Genomic DNA, 20,327 nt, shown 5'->3' on the forward strand with positions numbered 1-20,327 from the left:
GAATGGGTAAGAAAAGAAGATCCATCTATGCTGTTTACAAGAGACCCACTTTAGACCTAAAGACACCTTCAGATTGCAAATAAGGGGATGGAGACTCCTCTATCATGCTAATGGTTGACAAAAGAAAGCTGGAGTAGCCATACTTATATCAGACAGTCTAGACTTTGAAATAAAGACTGTAACAAGAGATGAAGAAGGGCATCATATCATAATTAGGGGGTCTATCCACCAAGAAGACCTAACAATTGTAAACACTTATGCTCCAAATGTGGAAGAACCTACATATCAATTAATCAATTAATCAAAAACATAAAGAAACTCATTGATAGTATACCATAATAGTAGGGGACTTCAACATCCACTTACAGCAATGGACAGATCATCTAAACAGAAAATCCGTAAGGAAACTGGCTTTGAATGACACATTGGACCAGAAACACTTAACAGATATATGCAGAACATTTCATCCTAAAGCAACGGAATACACATTCTCCTCCAGTGGACATGGAACATTCTCCAGAGCAGACCACATACTGGGACACAAATCAGCCCTCAAGAAGTACAAAAAGATCAAGATCATGCCGTGTATATTTTCAGACCACAACACCACGACACTTGAAATCAACGATAAGAAAAAATATGGAAAGACAACGAATACTTGGAGACTAAAGAACATCCTACTAAAGGATGAATGGGTAATCAAGAAGTTAAAGAGGAAATTAAAAAGTACACGGAAGCCAATGAAAATGATAACATCACAGCCCCTAACCTCTGGACACAGCAAAGGCAGTCATAAGAGGGAAGTATACAGCAATCCAGGCCTTCATAAAGAAGAAAGGTCTCGGATACAAAATGTAACCTTACACCTGATGGAGTTGGAAGAAGAACAGCAACTAAATCCCCCACACAAGCGGAAGACAGGAAATAAGAAAGATTAGAGCAGACATCAATGCTCTGGAAACTGAAAGCACAGTAGAATAGATCAGTGAAACCAGAAGCTGGTTCTTTGAAAGAATTAACAAAATTGGTAAACACCTAACCAGTTTGATCAAAAAGAAAAAGCAAGGGACCCAAATGAAATCAAGAATGAAAGACGAGAGATCACAACCAACACAGCAGAAATACAAACAATAATAAGAGAATATTATGAGCAATTATACGCCAATAAAATGGGCAATCGCAAAACAATGGACAAATTCCTAGAAATGTATAACCTACCAAAATTGAAACAGGAAGAAATAGAAAATTTGAACAGACCCATAACCACTAAAGACATTGAATTAGTAATAAAAAAAAAAATGCCCCAAAACACAAGAGTCGAGGGCCAGATGGCTTTCAGGGGAATTCTAGCAAACATTAAGGAAGAATTAACACCTATTCTTTTGAAGCTGTTCCAAAAAATAGAAATGGAGGGAAAACTTCCAAATTCATACCATGGAGCCAGTATTGCCTTGATTCCAAAACGAGACAAAGACCTCACTATAGAGGAGAACAACAGACCAATTTCCCTGATGAACATGGATGCAGAAATCCTCAACGAGATTTAGCCAACTGGATCCAACCGTACATTAACAGAATTATTCACCACGACCAAGTGGGATTTAAACCTGGAATGCAGGGCTGGTTCAACATCTGCAAAACACTCAATGTGATTCATCTTTGCACATGACATGATACCTTATAAGGAAAACCCAAAAGATCCCACCGAAAAGCTTCTAGTACTATCCATGAATTCAGCAAAGTCACAGGATATAAAATCAATGCACAGAAATTGGTTGCATTCGTATACACCAACAATGAAGCAACACAAAGAGAACTCAAGGAATCGATACCATTTATAATTGCACCAGAAACCGAATACCTAGGAATAAATCTAACCAAAGAGGTGAAAAGTCTATACACTGAAAACTATAGGAAGCTTATGAAAGAAATTGAAAAACACACACACAAAAATATGGAAAAACATCCCATGCTCCTGGATAGGAAGAACAAATATTGTTAAAATGTCAATAAAACCCAAAGCAATCTGTAATTCAGTGCAATCCCTATCAAAATAGCACCAGAGTTCTTCATAGAACTACAATAAACAATCCTAAAATTTGTATGGAACCAGAAAAGGCCCCAAATATCCAAAGAATATTGAAAAAGAAAACCAAAGCTGAAGGCATCACAATCCCGGGCTTCAAGAGCATTACAAAGCTGTAATCATCAAGATTGTATGAGATTGGCACAAAAACTGAGCATAGAACAATGGAACAGAATACAGATCTCAGAAGCGGACCCAATCTTATGGCCAACTAATCTTGGTCAAAGAAGGAGAGAAATCCAATGGAATAAAGACACTCTCTTCACCAAGCGGTGCTGGGAAAACTGGAGGGTGACATGCAGAAAAATGAGCCTGGACCACTTTCTTACACCATACATAAAGATAAAATCAAAATAGATGAAAGACCAAAATAGATGTAAGACGGGAAGCCATCAAAATCCTCAAGGAGAAAGTAGGTAAAAACCTCTTTGACCTCGGCTGCAGCAACTTCTTACTCAACACCTCTCCAGAGGCAAGGGAAACAAAAGCAAAAATGAACTAATGGGACCTCATCAAAATAAAAACCTTCTGCACAGCAAAAGAAACAATAAAAAAACAACAACACTAAAAGGCAACTGATGGAATGGGAGAAGATATTTGGCACATGGCATATTGGATAAAGGGTTAGTATCCAAAATCTATAAAGAACTTATCAAAGTCAACATCCAAACAACAAATTATCCAGTGAAGAAATGAGCAAAAGACACGAATAGACCCTTCTCCAAAGAAGACAACCGATTGTGGTTGAAAAAATACTCAACATCACTCATCATCAGGGAAATACAAATCAAAACCACAATGAGATACCACGTCACACCTGTCAGAATGGCTAACATTAACAACTCAGGCAACAATAGATGATGGCGAGGATGTGGAGAAAGAGGATCTCTTTTGTACTGCTGATAGTAATGCAAACTCGTGCAGCCAGTCTGGAAAAAATTAAAAATAGAACCACCCTACGACCCAGCACCAGTGCACTACCAGGTATTTATCCAAGGGATACAGGTGTGCTGGTTCAAAGGGGCACATGCACCCCAATGTTCATAGCAGTGCTGTCAACAATAGCCAAAGTGTGGAAAGAGCATAAATGTCCATTGGATGAATGTCCGATGGATTGGATGAATGGATACAGAAGATGTGGTATATATATTCAATGGAGTATTACCCGGCAATCAAAAAGAATGAAACCTTGCCGTTTGCAACTACGTGGATGGAACTAGAGGGTATTATGCTAAGTGAAATTAGTCTGTCAGAGAAAGACAAATATCATATGACTTCATTCATAGCCTGCTTGGGATTTCTTTCACCCCTCTCTCTCTGCCCCTCCCCGACATGTGCTCTTTCTCTCTCTCTCTCTCTCTCTCTCTCTCTCTCTCTCTTTTTCAAAACAAATAAATAAACATTAAAAAATAATAATAAAGTGTAAAGCTAAAGAAAAGAGTCACAGAGCAGGAGTTAGGTATGATAAGTACACTTGTTTATTTTCACATAGTCTGTGCCCCCAGAACATCTGAATAACAAAATACAGTTCATTTGTGCTACTCTGGTTGAGATTTAGCTTTAAAAATTAAACAGTTCATCCTTCTACTAACTGTTAACTCCAGTGCTGTTTAACCATTTCCAACCCCAGTGCTCACTACCATTTCTTCTTTTCTCGATTTCAAAATAAGCTCTAGCCTCAAGTCTCCAGAAAACCAAACCCGGAAGCCACCAGATTTATGGCAGATGTCGTTATTACAAAATATTTGGGTTTAGGCAGAGAATGGGAGAAGTAGAAACAGCTGAAAAGCAGTGTTGGAGCTGCTCCTAATTTGCTGCTCTATGGTTTTAGATTATGTTCAAAGTAACTGATTTTATTTTCAACCTGAAATCTCTAAGCACTCTTACTGAAATAAGGGACTTTAACTCACCTACCTTGAACTAGACCATTACCGTCTCTTATTTCATTTTGCAAGCTTACTCTTCTCTCATCTTCTGTTCCTTTTCATTTAGTCTGCAGGTTAAACATAACACATAATAGAGGAACATAATTAAAAACAAAATCTCCAATCTAGGAAACCTCTTCCCAAGACAAAAGAAAAGAACAATAAACATTAACTAGGCAGATATAAGGTACATGATATGCTATCCAAAATAAAGCGTTTGCGGCGGCGAAGTAGGGGGGCCTAAAATTCCCTCATTCCTTAAACACACCAGTGTTGAGGCCAGAGGACTTTGAATCTTTGAATTCCAAGAGCCTGGACTACAGAGTGAGAGAGACGTTCCCACAGGGACACCCTGGCGGGCCATAGGTGCGTGATTGTGAACTCGGAGAGAAAAGAGGTGGTGTAGGCACGGAGGGGAAGGATCCCGTTCTGTGGAGAGACAAAGGGAAGAGAAAGAGAGGCTGTGGAAATGTAGGATTGAATTTGGACAAGAGAAAACCCCAAATGGGAATCAGACAAAACCAGAAAAAATCAAATTTCTAACTGCGGGGCTTTCTCCACACTGGGGCTGGTTGCCCTGTTTGTGCACCCACGGAGCCAGCCCTGGGCTCAGTAACTAGCTCAGAGGTGCAGTCCGTAGTCAGAGAAAGCCGTCTCCTCCCTGAGAGCTGTGGAAAGAAGGTCTACAGCCATTGCAAGGACAAAGATCCCTGCCTGCACCCGCTGGCCAGAGGCCCCTTATCAGCAGGGCGGAGCAGCACCTCCCCATTACTGGGGAGCACAGAGGCGGATGCTTTAAGACATCAGGGTTTGAATCCCAGCCAAGCACCCAGGAGGCAGAGGAGTCAGTAGAGCGGGACAAACAACCTCATTCATGCCCACACGGCACTGTCAGGAACCAGATCACTGAGCAGGATCCTTTAAGACATCGGGGTTTGAATCCCGGACAAGGGTCTGGGATGCGCAGGAGACTGGAGCAAAAAAAAAAATAATAATAAAAATAAAAAAATAATAATAATAATGGTCCTCTCATGCCTGTGCAGCACATTGAGGACACCATGATCACAGTGGTTTGGGATACCTGGTCCAGAGAGGAGACGGGTGTCACCATTTTTCTCCCCGTCACGAACAAAGTGGGGCTTCATGGAAGGGACAAAGGGCCACAGCGGAGGCGGGACCCACCTACCCCAAATCAGGCCCCTCTGCACCTGGTAACTGCCTATGTAACAGAGCAAGATTGACACTGACTGAGCCAGACAGTCGCTCCCCCAGACTAGCACTGGTTCCAAGGCACCCAGTGGTTTTGCATTTTCTGATTTAATTTTTGGACAATTCTTATTTTATGTGTATATATACACATACATAAATATATATATATTATATATATATACACACACACACATATGCACACACACACACACACACACACACACACACACACACACACGTATATATATGTATATGTTTTTTCTTCCTTTCTTTTTCTTATTTCTTCCCTTCTCTAGTCTGGTTATTCTGGTTATTGGCTTGTTTATGCAAACATATTTAATCTGTTCTCTTTACGCCTGTTTTATCTCCTTCTTTTTTATTTTCCTCTCTATGGTCCCTAGATAGGCCATATAGTTCTCTGCCTAGTCAATTTTATTTTCTTTCCTTTTCCTCTGCCCCTGTCATTGCTTTGTATGGGACAAGACCTCTTCCACCATCACTGTGCCCTTTCTGCCTCCTTTTCCCCCCAGGGCGACTTCAGTGAAGAAGTCAAAGCACACCTGATGTAGGGTCCAAACCTTCATTCTGCGTAGGGAGACAAAGCAACCAGAGTCACAACAACAGAGAGCACATAGCACACACCAAAACACCTCCTGAAGGGCCAGGCCCTGGACAGTGTATGACCCCTTTTTAACATAATAGTTAGTGCTCAAGGGTGCAAGACACATAACAAGCTTCTAAAACACATTAGAGGCAGAAAACTAGCCAAAATGATGAAATGGAAGAATTCTCCTCAAAGAAATTCCAGGGAGATATGACAGCTAAAGAACTGATCAAAACAGATAAAAACAATATATCTAATCAATAGTTTAGAATAACAGTCACAAGATTCATTGCTGGACTTGAAAAAGGCACAGAAGACAGCAGAGAATCTATTACTGCAGAGACCAAGGAACTAAGAAACAGTCATGAAGAATTTAAAAATGCTGTAAATGAGGTGAAACATTATCTAGATACAGTGAGAGTGAGGATTGAAGGGGCAGAGGGGAGATTAAGTGAAGTGTAAGATAAGTTAGGGAAAAAGATGAAGCTGAGGAAAATAGAGCTAAAAAAATACTAGACCATGAAGGGAGCGTTAGAGAATTAGAGAACGAACTAACTAACTAACTAACTAACTAACTGACTGACTGACTGACTGACTGACTGACTGACTGACTGACTGACTGACTAACTAACTAACTAACTAACTAAGTGATTCAATGAAATGTAATAATATCTGTGTCATAGGAGTTCCAGAAAAAGAACAGAAAGACAAAGGGGCAGAAGGTTTACTTGAACAAACCATAGCTCAGAACTTCACCAATCTGGGGAAGGAAACATTGAAATCCAGGAGGCACAGAGAACTCCCTTCGGCCCTAAAAGGGATCGATCTTCTCCATGACATACCATAGTGAGGCTGGCAAAATACAAAGACAAAGAGAGAATTCTGAAAGCAGCTAGCGACAAATGGGTCTTAACCTACAAGGGTAGAACATAACAGTAGTAGCAGACCTATCTACTGAAACTTGGCAAGCCAGAGGGAATGGCAGGAAATATTCAATGTGCTGAATAGGAAAAATATGCAGCCAAGAATCCTTTATCCAGCAAGCCTCTCACTCAGAATAGAAGGAGAGATAAAGGTTTCCTAGACAAACAAAAACTGAAGGAATTCATCACCACCTAACCAGCCCTGCAGGCGATCCTAAGGGGGACTCTGTGAGTGGAATGTTGCAAAGATCACAAAGGACCAGAGACATCACTATAAGCATGAAATCTCCAGGCATCACAATGACACTAAATCCGTATCTTTGAGTAATAATGCTGAATGTAAATGGACTAAATGCTCCAATCAAAAGATACAGGATATCAGAATGGATTAAAAAAAATCCATCTATAAACTGTCTACAAGAGACCATTTTAGACCTGAGGACACTTTCAGATTGAAAGCAAGGGGATGGAGAACAATCTATCATGCTACTCGATGTCAAAGGAAAGCTAGAGGAACCATACATATATCAGACAAATTAGATTTTAAACTAAAGGCTGTAATAAGAGATGAAGAAGGGCATTATATAATAATTATGGGGTCTACCCATCAAGAAGAGCTAACAATTATAAATGTTTATGCACGTAATTTGAAAACACCCAAATATATAAATTAATAAATCACAAACATAAGCAATCTTATTGACAAGAATATGGTAATTGCAGGTGACTTTAATACTCCGCTTACAACAATGGACAGATCATCTAGGCAGAAAACCACTAAAGAACGATAACCCTGAATGGTACACTGGACCTGATGGACTTGACAGATTTAGTCAGGACTTTTCACCCTAGAGCAGCAGAATATACATTCTTCTCGAGTGCACGTGAACATTTTCTAAGATAGATCACATATTGGGTCACAAAGCAGCCCTCCATAAGTATAAAAGAATTGAGATCATACCATGCACATTTTCAGATCGTAATGCTCTGAAACTTGAAATCAACCACAGGAAAAGGTTTGGAAAACCTCCAAATGCATGGGGTAAAAGAATATTCTACTCAAAAAATGAATGGGCCAACCAGGTAATTGGAGAAAAAATTTTAAAATATATGGAAGCAAATGAAAATGAAAACACCACACTCCAAACCCTTTGGGGTGCAACGAAGTCAGTCCTAAGAGGAAAATACATTGCAACCCAGGCCCCCAGGCCTATCTCAAGGAACAGGAAAAATCCCAAATACAAACTCCAAGAGCACTAGAAGCAGAACAACAAAGAAACTCCAAGGCCAGCAGAAGAGGAGAAATAATAAAGATTAGAGCAGAAATAAATGATCTAGAATCAAACAAGACAAAAACAGAAACAAAAACAAAACAGTAGAACATATCGGTGAAACTAACAGCTGGTTTTTTGAGAAGATAAAGAAAATTGTTAAAACCCTAGCCAGATTTCTCAAAACAAAAACAAAAACAAACAAACAAAGAAACAAACAAACACCAGAGGACCCTAATAGATAAAATCACAAATGATAATGGACATACCACAACCAATAAAAGCAATTATCACAGAATACTATGAAAAATTATATGCTAACATACTTGACAACCTGAAAGAAATGGACAAATTCCACCCTTGACACACACACTACCAAAACTCAAATGGGAAGAAATAGAAAACTTGAACAGACCCACAACTAGTGAAGAAATTGAATCAGTTATCAAAAATCTCCCAACAAATAAGAGTCATGGGTCAGATGGTTTCCCAGGGGAATTCTACCAGACATTTAAAGCAAAGCTAATACCTATCCTTCTCTACCTGTTCCAAAAAATAGAAATGGAAGGAAAGCTTCCAGACTCATTTATGAGACCAGCATTACCTTGATTCCAAAACTAGACAAAGACCCACTAAAAAAAAAAAAAAAAAAAAAAAAAAAAAAAAAGAAACGGAGAATTACAGGCCAATATCCCTGATGAACATGATGCAAAAAATTCTCAACAAGATACTAGCAAATCAAATTCAACAGCATATAAAAGGAATTGTTCACCATGATGAAATGGGATTCATTCCTGGGCTGCAGGACTGGTTCAATATTCAAAAATCAATCACTGTGACACATCCTATAAATAAAAGAAATGATAAGACCCATAGGATCCTGACAATAGACGCAGAAAAAGGATCTGACGAAATATAGCATCTTTCTTAATAAAAATCCTCAAGAAAGTCGGGTTAGAAGGAACATAAAAACCATATAAGAAAAGCCCACAGCTAATACCATCCTCAACTGGAAAAAACTGAGAGCTTTCCCCCCCGAGATCAGAAATACAACAGGGATGTCCACTCTCACCACTGTTGTTTAACATAGTGTTGGAAGTCCTAGCATCAGCAATCAGACGACAAAATGAAATGAAAAGGCATACAAATTGCAAAGAAGAAGCCAAACTTTCACTTTTCACAGATGACATGGCACCCTACATGGAAAACCTGAAAAACCCCACCGAAAAGCTGCTATAGCTCATACATGAATTCAGCAAAGTCACAGGATACAAAAATCAATGTATGGAAATAAGTTGCATTTGTATACACCAATAATGAAGTAACAGAAAGAGAAATCAAAAAGTCAATCTCATTAACTTGTACTAAGTTCTTGTATGGTTCTTGCGCTAAGAACCATAAAATACCTAGGAATAAACACAGGCAAACATGTGAAAGACCTGTATGGTGAAAACTGTAGAAAACTAATGAAGGAAACTGGAGAAGACACAAAGTAATAGAAAAACATTCTATGCTAATGGATTGGAAGAATAAATATTGTTATGATGTCAATGCTACTCAAAGCAATCTACACATTCAATGCAATCCCAATCAAAATTGCACCTTCTCAAAGCTAGAACAAAGAATCCTAAAATTTGCATGGAACAACAAAAGACCCCAAATGGTCAAAGTAATACTGAAGAAGAAAACCAAAGCGGGAGGCATCACAATTCCAGACTTTAGCCTTTGATCATCAAGACAGCATGGTGTTGGCACAAAAACAGACGCACAGACCAATGGAATAGAATAGAAACCCCAGAACTAGACCCACAAACGTATGGCCAACTAATCTTTGACAAAGCAGGAAAGAGCATCCAATGGAAAAAGACAGTCTCTTTAACAACTGGTGCTGGGACTACTGGAGAGCAACATGCAGAAGGATGAAACTAGACCACTTTCTCACACCATTCACAAAAATAAACTCAAATGGATAAAAGACCTAAATGTGAGACAGGAAACCATCAAAACCCTAGAGAGAAAACAGGCAACAACCTCTTTGAACACAGCTGCAGCAATTGCTTGCTCAACATATGACCAAAGGCAAGGGAACTAAAAGTAAAACTGAACCCTGGGACCTCGTCAAGATAAAAAGCACCTGCACTGGAAAGGAAATGATCAACAAAACTAAAGGCAACCAATGGAATGGGAAAAGATATTTTCAAATGACACATAGGATAAAGAGTTAGTATCCAAACTCTATAAAGAACTTACCAAACTCAACATCCAAAAAACAAACAAAAATGAATAAATGGGTAGAAGACATGAATACACACTGTTCCAAAGAAGACATCAGATGGCCAAGAGACACATGAAAAGATGCTCAACATCACTCATCATCAGGGAAATACAAATCAAAACCATATTAAGATAACACCTCACACTGGTCAGAGTGACTAAAATTAACAACTTAGGAAACCACAGATGCTGGAGAGGATGTGGAGAAACCCCGTTGCAGTGCTGGTGGGAATGCAAACTGGTGTTGCCGGTCTGGAAAACAATGTGGAGGTTCCTCAAAGAAATTAAAAATAGAACTACCTTACAACCCAGCAATGGCACTACTTGGAATTTATCCAAAGGATAGTAGAGTGCCGATTCATAGGGGCACATGTACCCCAATGTTTGGAGCAGCACTTTCCACAGTAGACAAAATTATGGAAAGAGCCTAAATGTCCATCAACTAATGAATGGAGAAAGAGAATGTGGTTTATATATACAACTGAATACTACTTGGCAATGAGAAAGAATGAAATCCTTGCAGCGACGTGGATGGAACTGGAAGGTATTATGCTAAGTGAAGTAAGTAAGTCAGGCAGAGAAACACAAATAGCTTATGTCTTCACTCATATGTGGATCTTGAGAAACTTATCAGAAGACCATGGGGGAGGGGAAGGAGGAAAAATAGTTACAGAGAGGGAGGAAGGCAAACCACAAGAAACTCTTAAATACAGAGAACAAACTGAGGGTTGATGGGGGGCGATGGGGGAGAGGGGAAAATGGACGATGGGCATCGAGCAGGGCACTTGTTGGGATGGGTGCGAGCACTGGGAGTTGTATGTAAGCCAGTTTGACCATGAATTATATTTTACAAAAACAAACATTTTTCCACATAACCTCTTTATTATAAATATTTTTGATATTGCAATAAGAGCAATATTGCCCTGAGACACACATACAAATTTATTTTACTTATAACAGTGTCTTGTTACTTTTCCTCTCCCACTTTTTAGGATCTCGTTGGTGCTAGATCTACTGCTCTCTGTTAAAGCCTTTTACTTCATGACTATCTCACAGGTACAGACATTCTAAATAAAATCATATGTATTCTACTAATATTACTATGGAAATGTATTTGATATTGTTTAACCCAGACTACTCACATAAGATGCACAGATAAGTTAACTTTATATTCAGAAACCGAATTCTGTTTTATTTTAATTAGTGATAAATTCATTGCACTGTTAAAAATTGAGGCAAAACACACATTATGTAAAAATAACCACTTAGAAAGATACAATTCAGGACTATTTGTATCTTTGTAATGTTGTACAATATCACCTGTCTAGTTATTAAACATTTTCATCAGCTTAAAAAGAAACCCTTCATATAGTATTTTCCATTCCCCTTTCACCTGGCCCATGGCAACCACTAACCTGTGGTCTTAAAGGTTATGCTATTTAAAAAAAAAAAAAAAAAATACAGGTTTCACAGATTTAAGTTCCAAACGGACAGAGTTTTTAAAATCCTTTGTTTTATTCACATTTTACACTTTTCTTTTACCAGATTTTGTGCTACTGGCAGCAATCTAGAAAGAATATATTTACAAGGAAGGAAATCATTTTTAGTTCAGGGTCTAAATATAATTATGTATGTATTTATTTAAAAGATTCTGTAAGAATGAGGTTTTGCAGATCTCGTATTTTTGTCAATATCTCAGTTAACGTTATTTGGCCTGTTTTATTTTAACTGAATATATTTCACATAGTAAGAAGGAAACACTCTGTCTGAATGTTACACTTTAATTGCTAGGAGACCAGGCATCTTGTGATGTCACAACTACTGAGGTGGAGAACCATTGTGATGGTCTGGATACATTACCTGTGTAGGCAAGCCAAAGCAGCAGTTGAAGCTGCAGTGTTCAAAACCATGCAGATGACAAACCTAGCTGAAAGAAACCTTATTTGAGATGGCACATGTTTCTTCAGAAATTCAAGATGGTTCTCCTAAAGATGGATCGACTAATTCTGCAGCCTCTGTTAGATCTCCTTTGTGGGATCCCACATTGACTGGGGATTTGGACCTAAGGTCTATGATTGAAGAAAATGCTTTCCAGGCTTTGTCAGGAGGATCCTTAATAAAAAGGCCACGATACACATTTTGTGTCTCTGAACCAGACGAAGATAGTGACTTTCTGTCTCTGACTTTTCCCAGAAAACTTTGGAACATGGTTGAAAGTGATCAATTCAAATCAATTTGGTGGGATGAGAATGGGACTTCAATAGTGATTGATGAGGAACTCTTCAAGAAAGAAGTTCTGGAGAGAAAGGCCCCTTTCAGAATATTTCAAACTGGAAGTATGAAGACTTTAGTTCGCCAGCTTAACCTTTACGGATTTAGTAAAATGCGACAGAGTTTCCAAAGATCTGCTTCTCTGGCTGATTTTCTGGCAGAGGAAAAAGAAGTATCTGTTTTAAGCAAGGTATTCAAAAATGTTATTGCTTATATATGAAATATATAAAATTGTACTTCATACATCAGTAAATATGTTCATAAATATAGACTGCAACTAGGTCTTTAAAGTTATATGAAAAAGTTTAAGAATGCTTATTAAAAATTAAGGATAGCTTAGGCATGGATCATTCAGCACTATAAGAAACTGTGCTAGCAACTTTGACCTTTATCAATAAACTCCTATCTAAATAAGCTACTGAAACCATTTAAAGTGGTATTCACTGTTACTTGTAAGTAACAGTTACATTTTCACAACCATAATTAAATGTTTATTTCCAGTAAGTTAATTTTTTTTTAAACACTAACAATGTACATGTATTACTGATGACTTTATGTGATGAAACTAAGTCAACATTTCATAAATTAAATCTGTTATCCTCTCTTATATCTTCACTGAAGAATGTCACTAAATAACATTCTCCTTTGGTTTTAGTTACAGTTCTATCATAATCCAAATTTTAAACGAGGCTGCCCTCAACTTTTAGTAAGAATGAAAAGAAGAGTCGGGATTAAAAATGCTTCCACAGTATCACTAGTTCAAGATTTCAACAAGAAACCATGCAGAGCTGAGGGTAATGTGCATAGTCCTAATTCTGGTTTTGTTGCTGAAACTAGTGGAGAAAGGGCATTGTCAACCTCCACAAATTTAAATGTGCCCCTGATAAGGAAGCGTCCTACTATCCAGAGAGTTGCTAATACAACTGCCCCCGTGACAAGTGATCTTTCTCCACCGTCATCAACGTCAGCTAGGCCGTCAGAACAAATGGTAATGGATCAGCATGCCATTTTAAACCAGTTGACCACTTTTCACACGCATTCACGTGACAGCTACACTCAAGCAAATGGCCACGCTGTGAACTTTGTTACAACTACAACTGCTACATCTCAGTATGGCATCATATCTCCCTTACAGAACAGTTATTTTGGAACAGTGGTGGAGCCTTGCACTTTTCCAACTAGATATCCTGCTGTGTCAGCCAGTGAGGTTCGTTTTTCTAACCCTCAACCACCAAGCAACCAATGGTTCTCAATGCCAATGATAGCTGATACCTCTGCTGCCTCACTTGCAATGTCAACTCATCAACCGTCTTCATCCTATGTACATCATCCTGATTACAAGTGATCTATCAAAGGACTACCAGATAATACAAGAAAACAAAGATTAAAATTTATTGGCAAATGACCAAATATGGAAATTCTCTTATTTGAACAATAAAATTACATGTTCACCTTTATGGTTTCATTTTGTTTATTTTTGAAATAATTTAGAGTAAAATCCTTTGTTATTTATTTATTGTACTTGTTGGCCATTTGATAGTACCACTCTGACATGCCTCCTAAGTAAATTAATACCTAATCAGCTTTTTAAAAAAGACATGAGGAGCAAGGAAAAGAAGCCAAAGTTATGTAGTTTCTGAAGCAGTCCACGATGAATCAAATAAAGCCATATATTAGGACGACAGGGAAGGGATACATGTAAGTGAGCTCTAGAAAAGGCAAACACAAAGAATTTAGTATTCTGTCAATTACATTCTCCCAGTCATGTAGAAGAGGCCTTGGATTTTAGTTGGTAAAGGTTGTCTTCATTAAAAAATGCGTTCATACTGGAAAGCATAGCATCTTCTCACTAGTGCAGCAACCACTATACATCACTGGAATAATAAAGATCACATCATGCAGTAATGAATTGCAGCAATCAAGGTGTTGTGTAATTTTACAATTGGTATTATCTAGGACCTGTTTGTGGCTCTAGTGATCTCAAAACATTCCAGCTTGTTTGTGCCTTTATTTCCTTCTCGCATGTGTTCATCTTTTATATCTTCTAATATAAACCTTTATGTTGTTTTCTTGTTCCATCCAAAGCCTATTCCATGCTTCATTCCTTATGCTGTTATTTAATGCCTTTTTGATTCTGAGCCCTGAAATTCAGCACAGGTAACAAATCTATTAAAGAGGTGACATCTGTTCACCTTAGTAGGTTCACATGTTTGTGTTCACTGTCCATTTTGAGCTATATTTAGACAATCTCTTTTTAGCTATGCCAATTCCCATCAGACAAATTTGGCACCAGCTCTTTCCTTGGTTAGAAGTCTCTCTCTTGAATTACTAGACTACTACTTTCATCAATCCAGCATATGCATCACCTCTTCCAAGTTGTTTCCTGTCAACTGCCTTTTCCTACTCAGTCGTGGACATCAGTACAGACTGATCACAGTGACTCCCATACAATATATTTTTACATGTATGTTTCTGAATGAATGGTGGTTTAAGCCAATCAAAATTATTTTTGTAACTCCTATGTCCTTCACTACTGCCATAATTCGTAATTTTCTCTTTACTCTCTACTGGAGAGTTTCGTTACTCTTTACTCTTCACTGGAAAGTTTCTTAAACGGTAGATCACAGTAGTGTACAACAGTATCTAGTACACTAGATAATAACTTTGACATAATGAAACTAGCATCACTCCATACACGGTTAGTTTCCTGTTATTTGACCGTTATGCAAACTTGATACTTTGGGTAATACCACTGTAAAGGACTTTTTCCTTTCTGTTTCACTGAAATATATGTATTATTTCTCTGCCTCTCTCACCATTTCTTCTCCAACTTCAGCTTTCACAAGTCTTTCCCTGAGAAAATTTGTGATACACTCACCAACTCTTTATGTATAGCAGTATCACAACAATTGCACTGAAGTGCATTGCTGACAAAATTCATCCACTTAGTCCTATGAGATAGCTGAGACTGCGATGGAGTACAGATCCGAACATCCAGAGGTCCCAGATGGCAACACATTTTTGTCATCGCACACCATATGCCTATATTTTCAAATTGTGCCCACACAGGAAAAGTGTGGAACTATTGCTCCATATAGGAAATCCTGACTTCTTCCTGGGGTTTCATGACATGAAAAGGGTTATCTATGCCCATTAAGTCTTTAATCATTAGCTTTAGTTCTCAGATGTTTAATTATAGAGAATATCGTTCAACGACATGTTTAATGTACATGAATGTTTCAAGAAAAAATTGAGTCCTAAAATAGTAAAAAATGTAAAAAAAAAAAAGACTTAAGTGGCATAAATGGAGAACATTGAGAGAACCAAAAGAAAAATAATGCGAGGATGGAGGAGATGGCTAGAATACGGAATTGAATACAGCGAGAGTAAATCCAGAATAAGGTGTCAGATAAAAAAAAAAAAAGAATGAAAAGTAAATGAGCAAATGCAGAAAACAGGTAAGCGTGACTTGAATATCCTTTTCCTACGTGCCCCAAGTCTTTCTACCCTCAAGTATAATACAACATGATTTCAATATAACCCTCAAGTCACAGAATATCTTAATTTACAACTTATTGTAAGGTGTCTTGAGATTCAGGACCAACTATATCTTTTAAACATTCTTCTTATTTAGGTTCTCACGAGTTTAAAATCACTCAACTGCAAAAATAACTTCCAACATTTGGCCCAAAAAGAATACTACAGCTGTTCTATGGAGGACACAAACATACTATTCCCTATGCATCCCATAAGTACAACTAAAATTCTTGGGTGTTACGTATAAAACAAATTTTGTAAAAAGACTCTGAAAAGTGGAGAAAACAAGTGTATTAAAGAGGAACTGAGAACGAGGGAATGATGAGATGGATTTGTGTTCCCTGGATTTGTGTGTGTGTGTGTGTGTGTGTGTGTGTGTGTGTGTGTATACAAGTATGTCTTTGTGCTTGTGTGTGCCTGTGAGAATGTATCTTTAAGTGTGTACCTAGATTTTCTTTTTGCCTTATGTATCACAGACTTGGTCCTAAAGAAACCCAGAAATGTGCCAAATAGGCACAGATCAAAAATACCCCTAATAAAGACTGCTTTCTCCATTCAAGGTTAGGCAAAGGGTGTCTTACAAAAACAGAAAACTGTTAGACAATAATACTATAGTTTATCCAACCACAAAACTCTGGACAAACTTCTCACCAAAGCCAGCAAAGCCTAAGACGGACCTTAGAATTCCGTTGCACCAAACAATAATAAGGGCCCCAACTCATCGCTGGGGTAGTACCAGAAAAGCCTGAGCAGAGAACTGGCATTTTCAATAGTTCCATGTATTAATAAGGCACCCCTCTTTTCTTGGGTACCAGTAAGGCCTGCAGGGAGTAGGCCACTGCTTACTCATCAATAATAGGTAGCTCTCTCCCCTCAAGCATCAAGAGTAGCCAATGAGGAAATCCGGAATTCCGTCCCCACATGGCAGCACATCAGTTTCCTGTTGGAGTGGTATCACATAGCCTAGCTACAAGAGAAGGACATTAGAACAACATCCAGAGTTTCAAAACATACCCTAAATTTCCAAGTTTCAAATAAAAAAAAATCACTCTTTGTGTCAAGAAACAGAAAGCTCTCAACCTGAAAGAAAATTTAGAAGTACCAACAGAGAAATACCAGAGGACCAGTATTATCTGACTAAGGCTTTAAAGCTGCCATCATAAAATAGCCTAAATGAGCAATTTTGAACATACTTGAAAGTAATGAAAAAGTAGAAAGCATAAGTATATTTAATTTCAGCAGAAAAAAAGAACCAATGGAAATTTTAGAATGCAATGTAATACAATTAAATTATATAACACTATCTGAGCTGGTGCTAAATGTATGTAAAGCAACCATTTAAGACAACTATAAACAGCAGAGTGCTAGGTGATTTAAAATAAGGTGTCTACATTTCACTCAACCTGGTAAAAAAAAAAAAAAAAAGTCCAGAAAACTACATAATGAAATACACACACACACACACACACACACACACACACACACACACACACACACACACACACTGTGATAGCTAGAACAGCCACTAAAGAAGATATACAAAGAGAAACAACGAAAACAACACTCTAAGTATATAAGAAATTCATTTCAATATAAAAATACGTTTTAAAATTAAAAAATGGAAACACTATACTATGCAAACATTAATCAAAAGAAAGTAAAAGTAGATATACTGAGAACAGCTGACATAAACCAGAGAAAAGAAAATTACCAGAGATTAGAAAACAATATTACGTAATAATAAATGAATAACTCGTCATGAAAAACAACAGCAATCTGGAATGTTTATGAACCTAGAAACAGAGTAAATAAGTAAACCTTAAAAGAACTAAAAGAAATAGATAGTACAGCTGAAGACTTGAACATTACTCTCTGAATTCACAGAGCTAAGCAGAAAAGGAGCAAAAATGCAGAACTCAACAACACTATCAACCAGTGCAACATAATCCACTATTATTGAACACTCTCTCTAACAGACAATATTTTTTTTCAAGGGACCATGGGACATATTCATGATACCATAAAACAAACTTCAACAAATCTGAAATGCCTGAAACCAGGCAGTGTGTTGTCCAACTCCATTGGAGTCAAAGTAGAACACAGCAAGAGATAACAAGAAAATTTGTTACATACTTGGAAGCTAATCCATGGGTCCAGCAATAATCCTTAGGTAAGCTAAGGGTGAAAGAAGAAGCAACAGAGGAAATAAAATAATGCACTGAACTAAAAAAATAAAATAAAATGAAAGTACAACATATCAGATCAGATGCAGGCAAAGCAGTGGTAAGAAGAAAATTTATGACATTAACTGCAAACATTAGAAAGGAGGAAATGTTTCAGTTACTAAGCTCCCTCTTCAAGAAACTAGATTGAGAGGAAAATAATCCAAAACAAACAAACAAGGAGATAAAATAAGTTATCAATGAAACACAAGAGAGAAAAATAGGAAATAAAATGAAACAGAGCTTGTTCTTTAAAAAGAGAATCAGGGGCATCCGGGTGGCTCGGTCTGTTAAGCGTCTGACATTGGCCTAGGTCATATCTCATGGTTGGTGAGTTTGAGCCCCTGGTCGGGCTCTGTGTTGACACCTTGGAACCTGAAGCCTGCTTCAGATTCTGTGTCTCCCTCTCTCTCTGCACTTTCCCCCTTGTGCTCTCTCTCTCCCTAAAAACTAACATAAAACATTAAAAAATAATAATAACTAATTTACAAAAAAACACAATCAAATAGACAAACCTGTACCAAGACTGAAAAGAAAAAGAGGGGACTTTAGCAGTACAAACAATGAAATGGGATGGTACTACAGACCCTGCAGACATAAAAAAGATAAAAGAATTGCTCTGAACAATTGCACACATATAAATTTGACAAATTTGACAAACTTGACAGTACACCTCAGTTATCCAATATGAAATACATCCCTAAAATAGCCTGGTAACTTTTAAAAGAAATATCCAGACTTAGATAGTTACGCGGGAGATTTTAAGAATTAACGTGAAATCTACACAATCTTATAAAAAATATAAGAATCTACCAAACATTTTAATAATGAACATCAATTCTACACAAACTCTTTCAAAAGATAAAGGGAACCCATCCCAATTAATTCTATAAAGCCAATATTACCCTCAAGCCCAAACTAGACAGAGTGGAAAAAGAACACACTCAATAACCATCGTGACTAGAGAGGTAAAAATGTTAAAACAGTTATTTCTCAATATAGAAGTATAAATACACACCATGATCACAGGGGGTTTTTTCTGTCATGCATGGCTGGCTCATTATTCAAATACAATACAGTTTTCAAATGTAGTCTATAATGTTAACAGATTGAGAAAAAATACATGATACACCAACCAATTCAGAAAAAAATGTGACAAAATTCCATACTCATCCATTATTTGAATAGTTAACATTTTAACTGTGAACAGAACTTAAGTTCCTCAACTGAGTAAAGAACATCTGTAAAACACACACACACACACACACACACACACACACAAAACTCTACAGTAATTTTATAAATAATGGTGAAGGACTGAATGCTTTCCCTTTAAAATTGTGAATGAAACAAAGTTGTCTCACATTCCCATTTACTAAACAATGTCTTACAAGTTCTAGTGAGTACACTATGACAAAACATAAAAGATATAAATATTGATACAGATATCCTGATATACATCAGAAAAGAAGAAACTGAACAATCCCTATTTTCACATGACATGACTGGATACTTACAAAATCCCAAGAATACCCAAAAACTCCTGGAACAATGAGTTAGCAGTCACAGGACACAATTCAACATACACAAATTGGGTTTCTGATGACAAAGGGCTGATATTAAAAATACAATACTAATTATAATTGATTTTTATTTTTTTTTATTAAAAAAATTTTTTTTTCAATGTTTATTTATTTTTGGGACAGAGAGAGACAGAGCATGAACGGGGGAGGGGCAGAGAGAGAGGGAGACACAGAATCGGAAACAGGCTCCAGGCTCCGAGCCATCAGCCCAGAGCCTGACGCGGGGCTCGAACTCACGGACCGCGAGATCGTGACCTGGCTGAAGTCGGACGCTTAACCGACTGCGCCACCCAGGCGCCCCTATAATTGATTTTTAAAAAGTAAATAGGTATAACCTACCAAGACATATAAAAGACGTTGAGACTGAATACTACAAAAATTATGAACACTATGGAGATATACTATTATTTATGGATTGGGCG

At 37.6% G+C, this 20,327-nt stretch overlaps 1 protein-coding gene and 1 long non-coding RNA gene across 3 annotated transcripts in view; one reads left to right on the forward strand and one right to left on the reverse strand.

Annotated features, from left to right (window-relative positions):
- Window positions 1-3,471: 3,471 nt before the first annotated feature.
- LOC147571173 (uncharacterized) overlaps window positions 3,472-20,327 on the reverse strand; it is a 265,869-nt gene continuing 249,013 nt past the window's right edge. The window contains exon 3 of one of the 2 annotated variants that reach the window (XR_015247661.1): window positions 3,472-4,079. This is a non-coding gene — a long non-coding RNA (uncharacterized LOC147571173). Of the gene's footprint in view, window positions 4,080-11,785; window positions 12,718-20,327 lie in introns of those variants that run through there. The other variant, XR_015247660.1, reaches the window with a different exon arrangement.
- On the forward strand, window positions 12,071-14,020 carry LOC147571174 (heat shock transcription factor, Y-linked-like). Its single transcript, XM_086696589.1, is given in 3 exon segments — window positions 12,071-12,753; window positions 13,219-13,854; window positions 13,856-14,020. Coding segments are annotated over 3 exon segments (1,245 nt in total). The 5' UTR covers window positions 12,071-12,240; the 3' UTR covers window positions 13,952-14,020.

The sequence above is a fragment of the Puma concolor genome, unplaced genomic scaffold (assembly GCF_028749965.1).
Source record: "Puma concolor isolate L17-30 unplaced genomic scaffold, mPumCon1.1.hap2 unalloc_scaffold_5, whole genome shotgun sequence".
Classification (NCBI taxonomy): domain Eukaryota; kingdom Metazoa; phylum Chordata; class Mammalia; order Carnivora; family Felidae; genus Puma; species Puma concolor.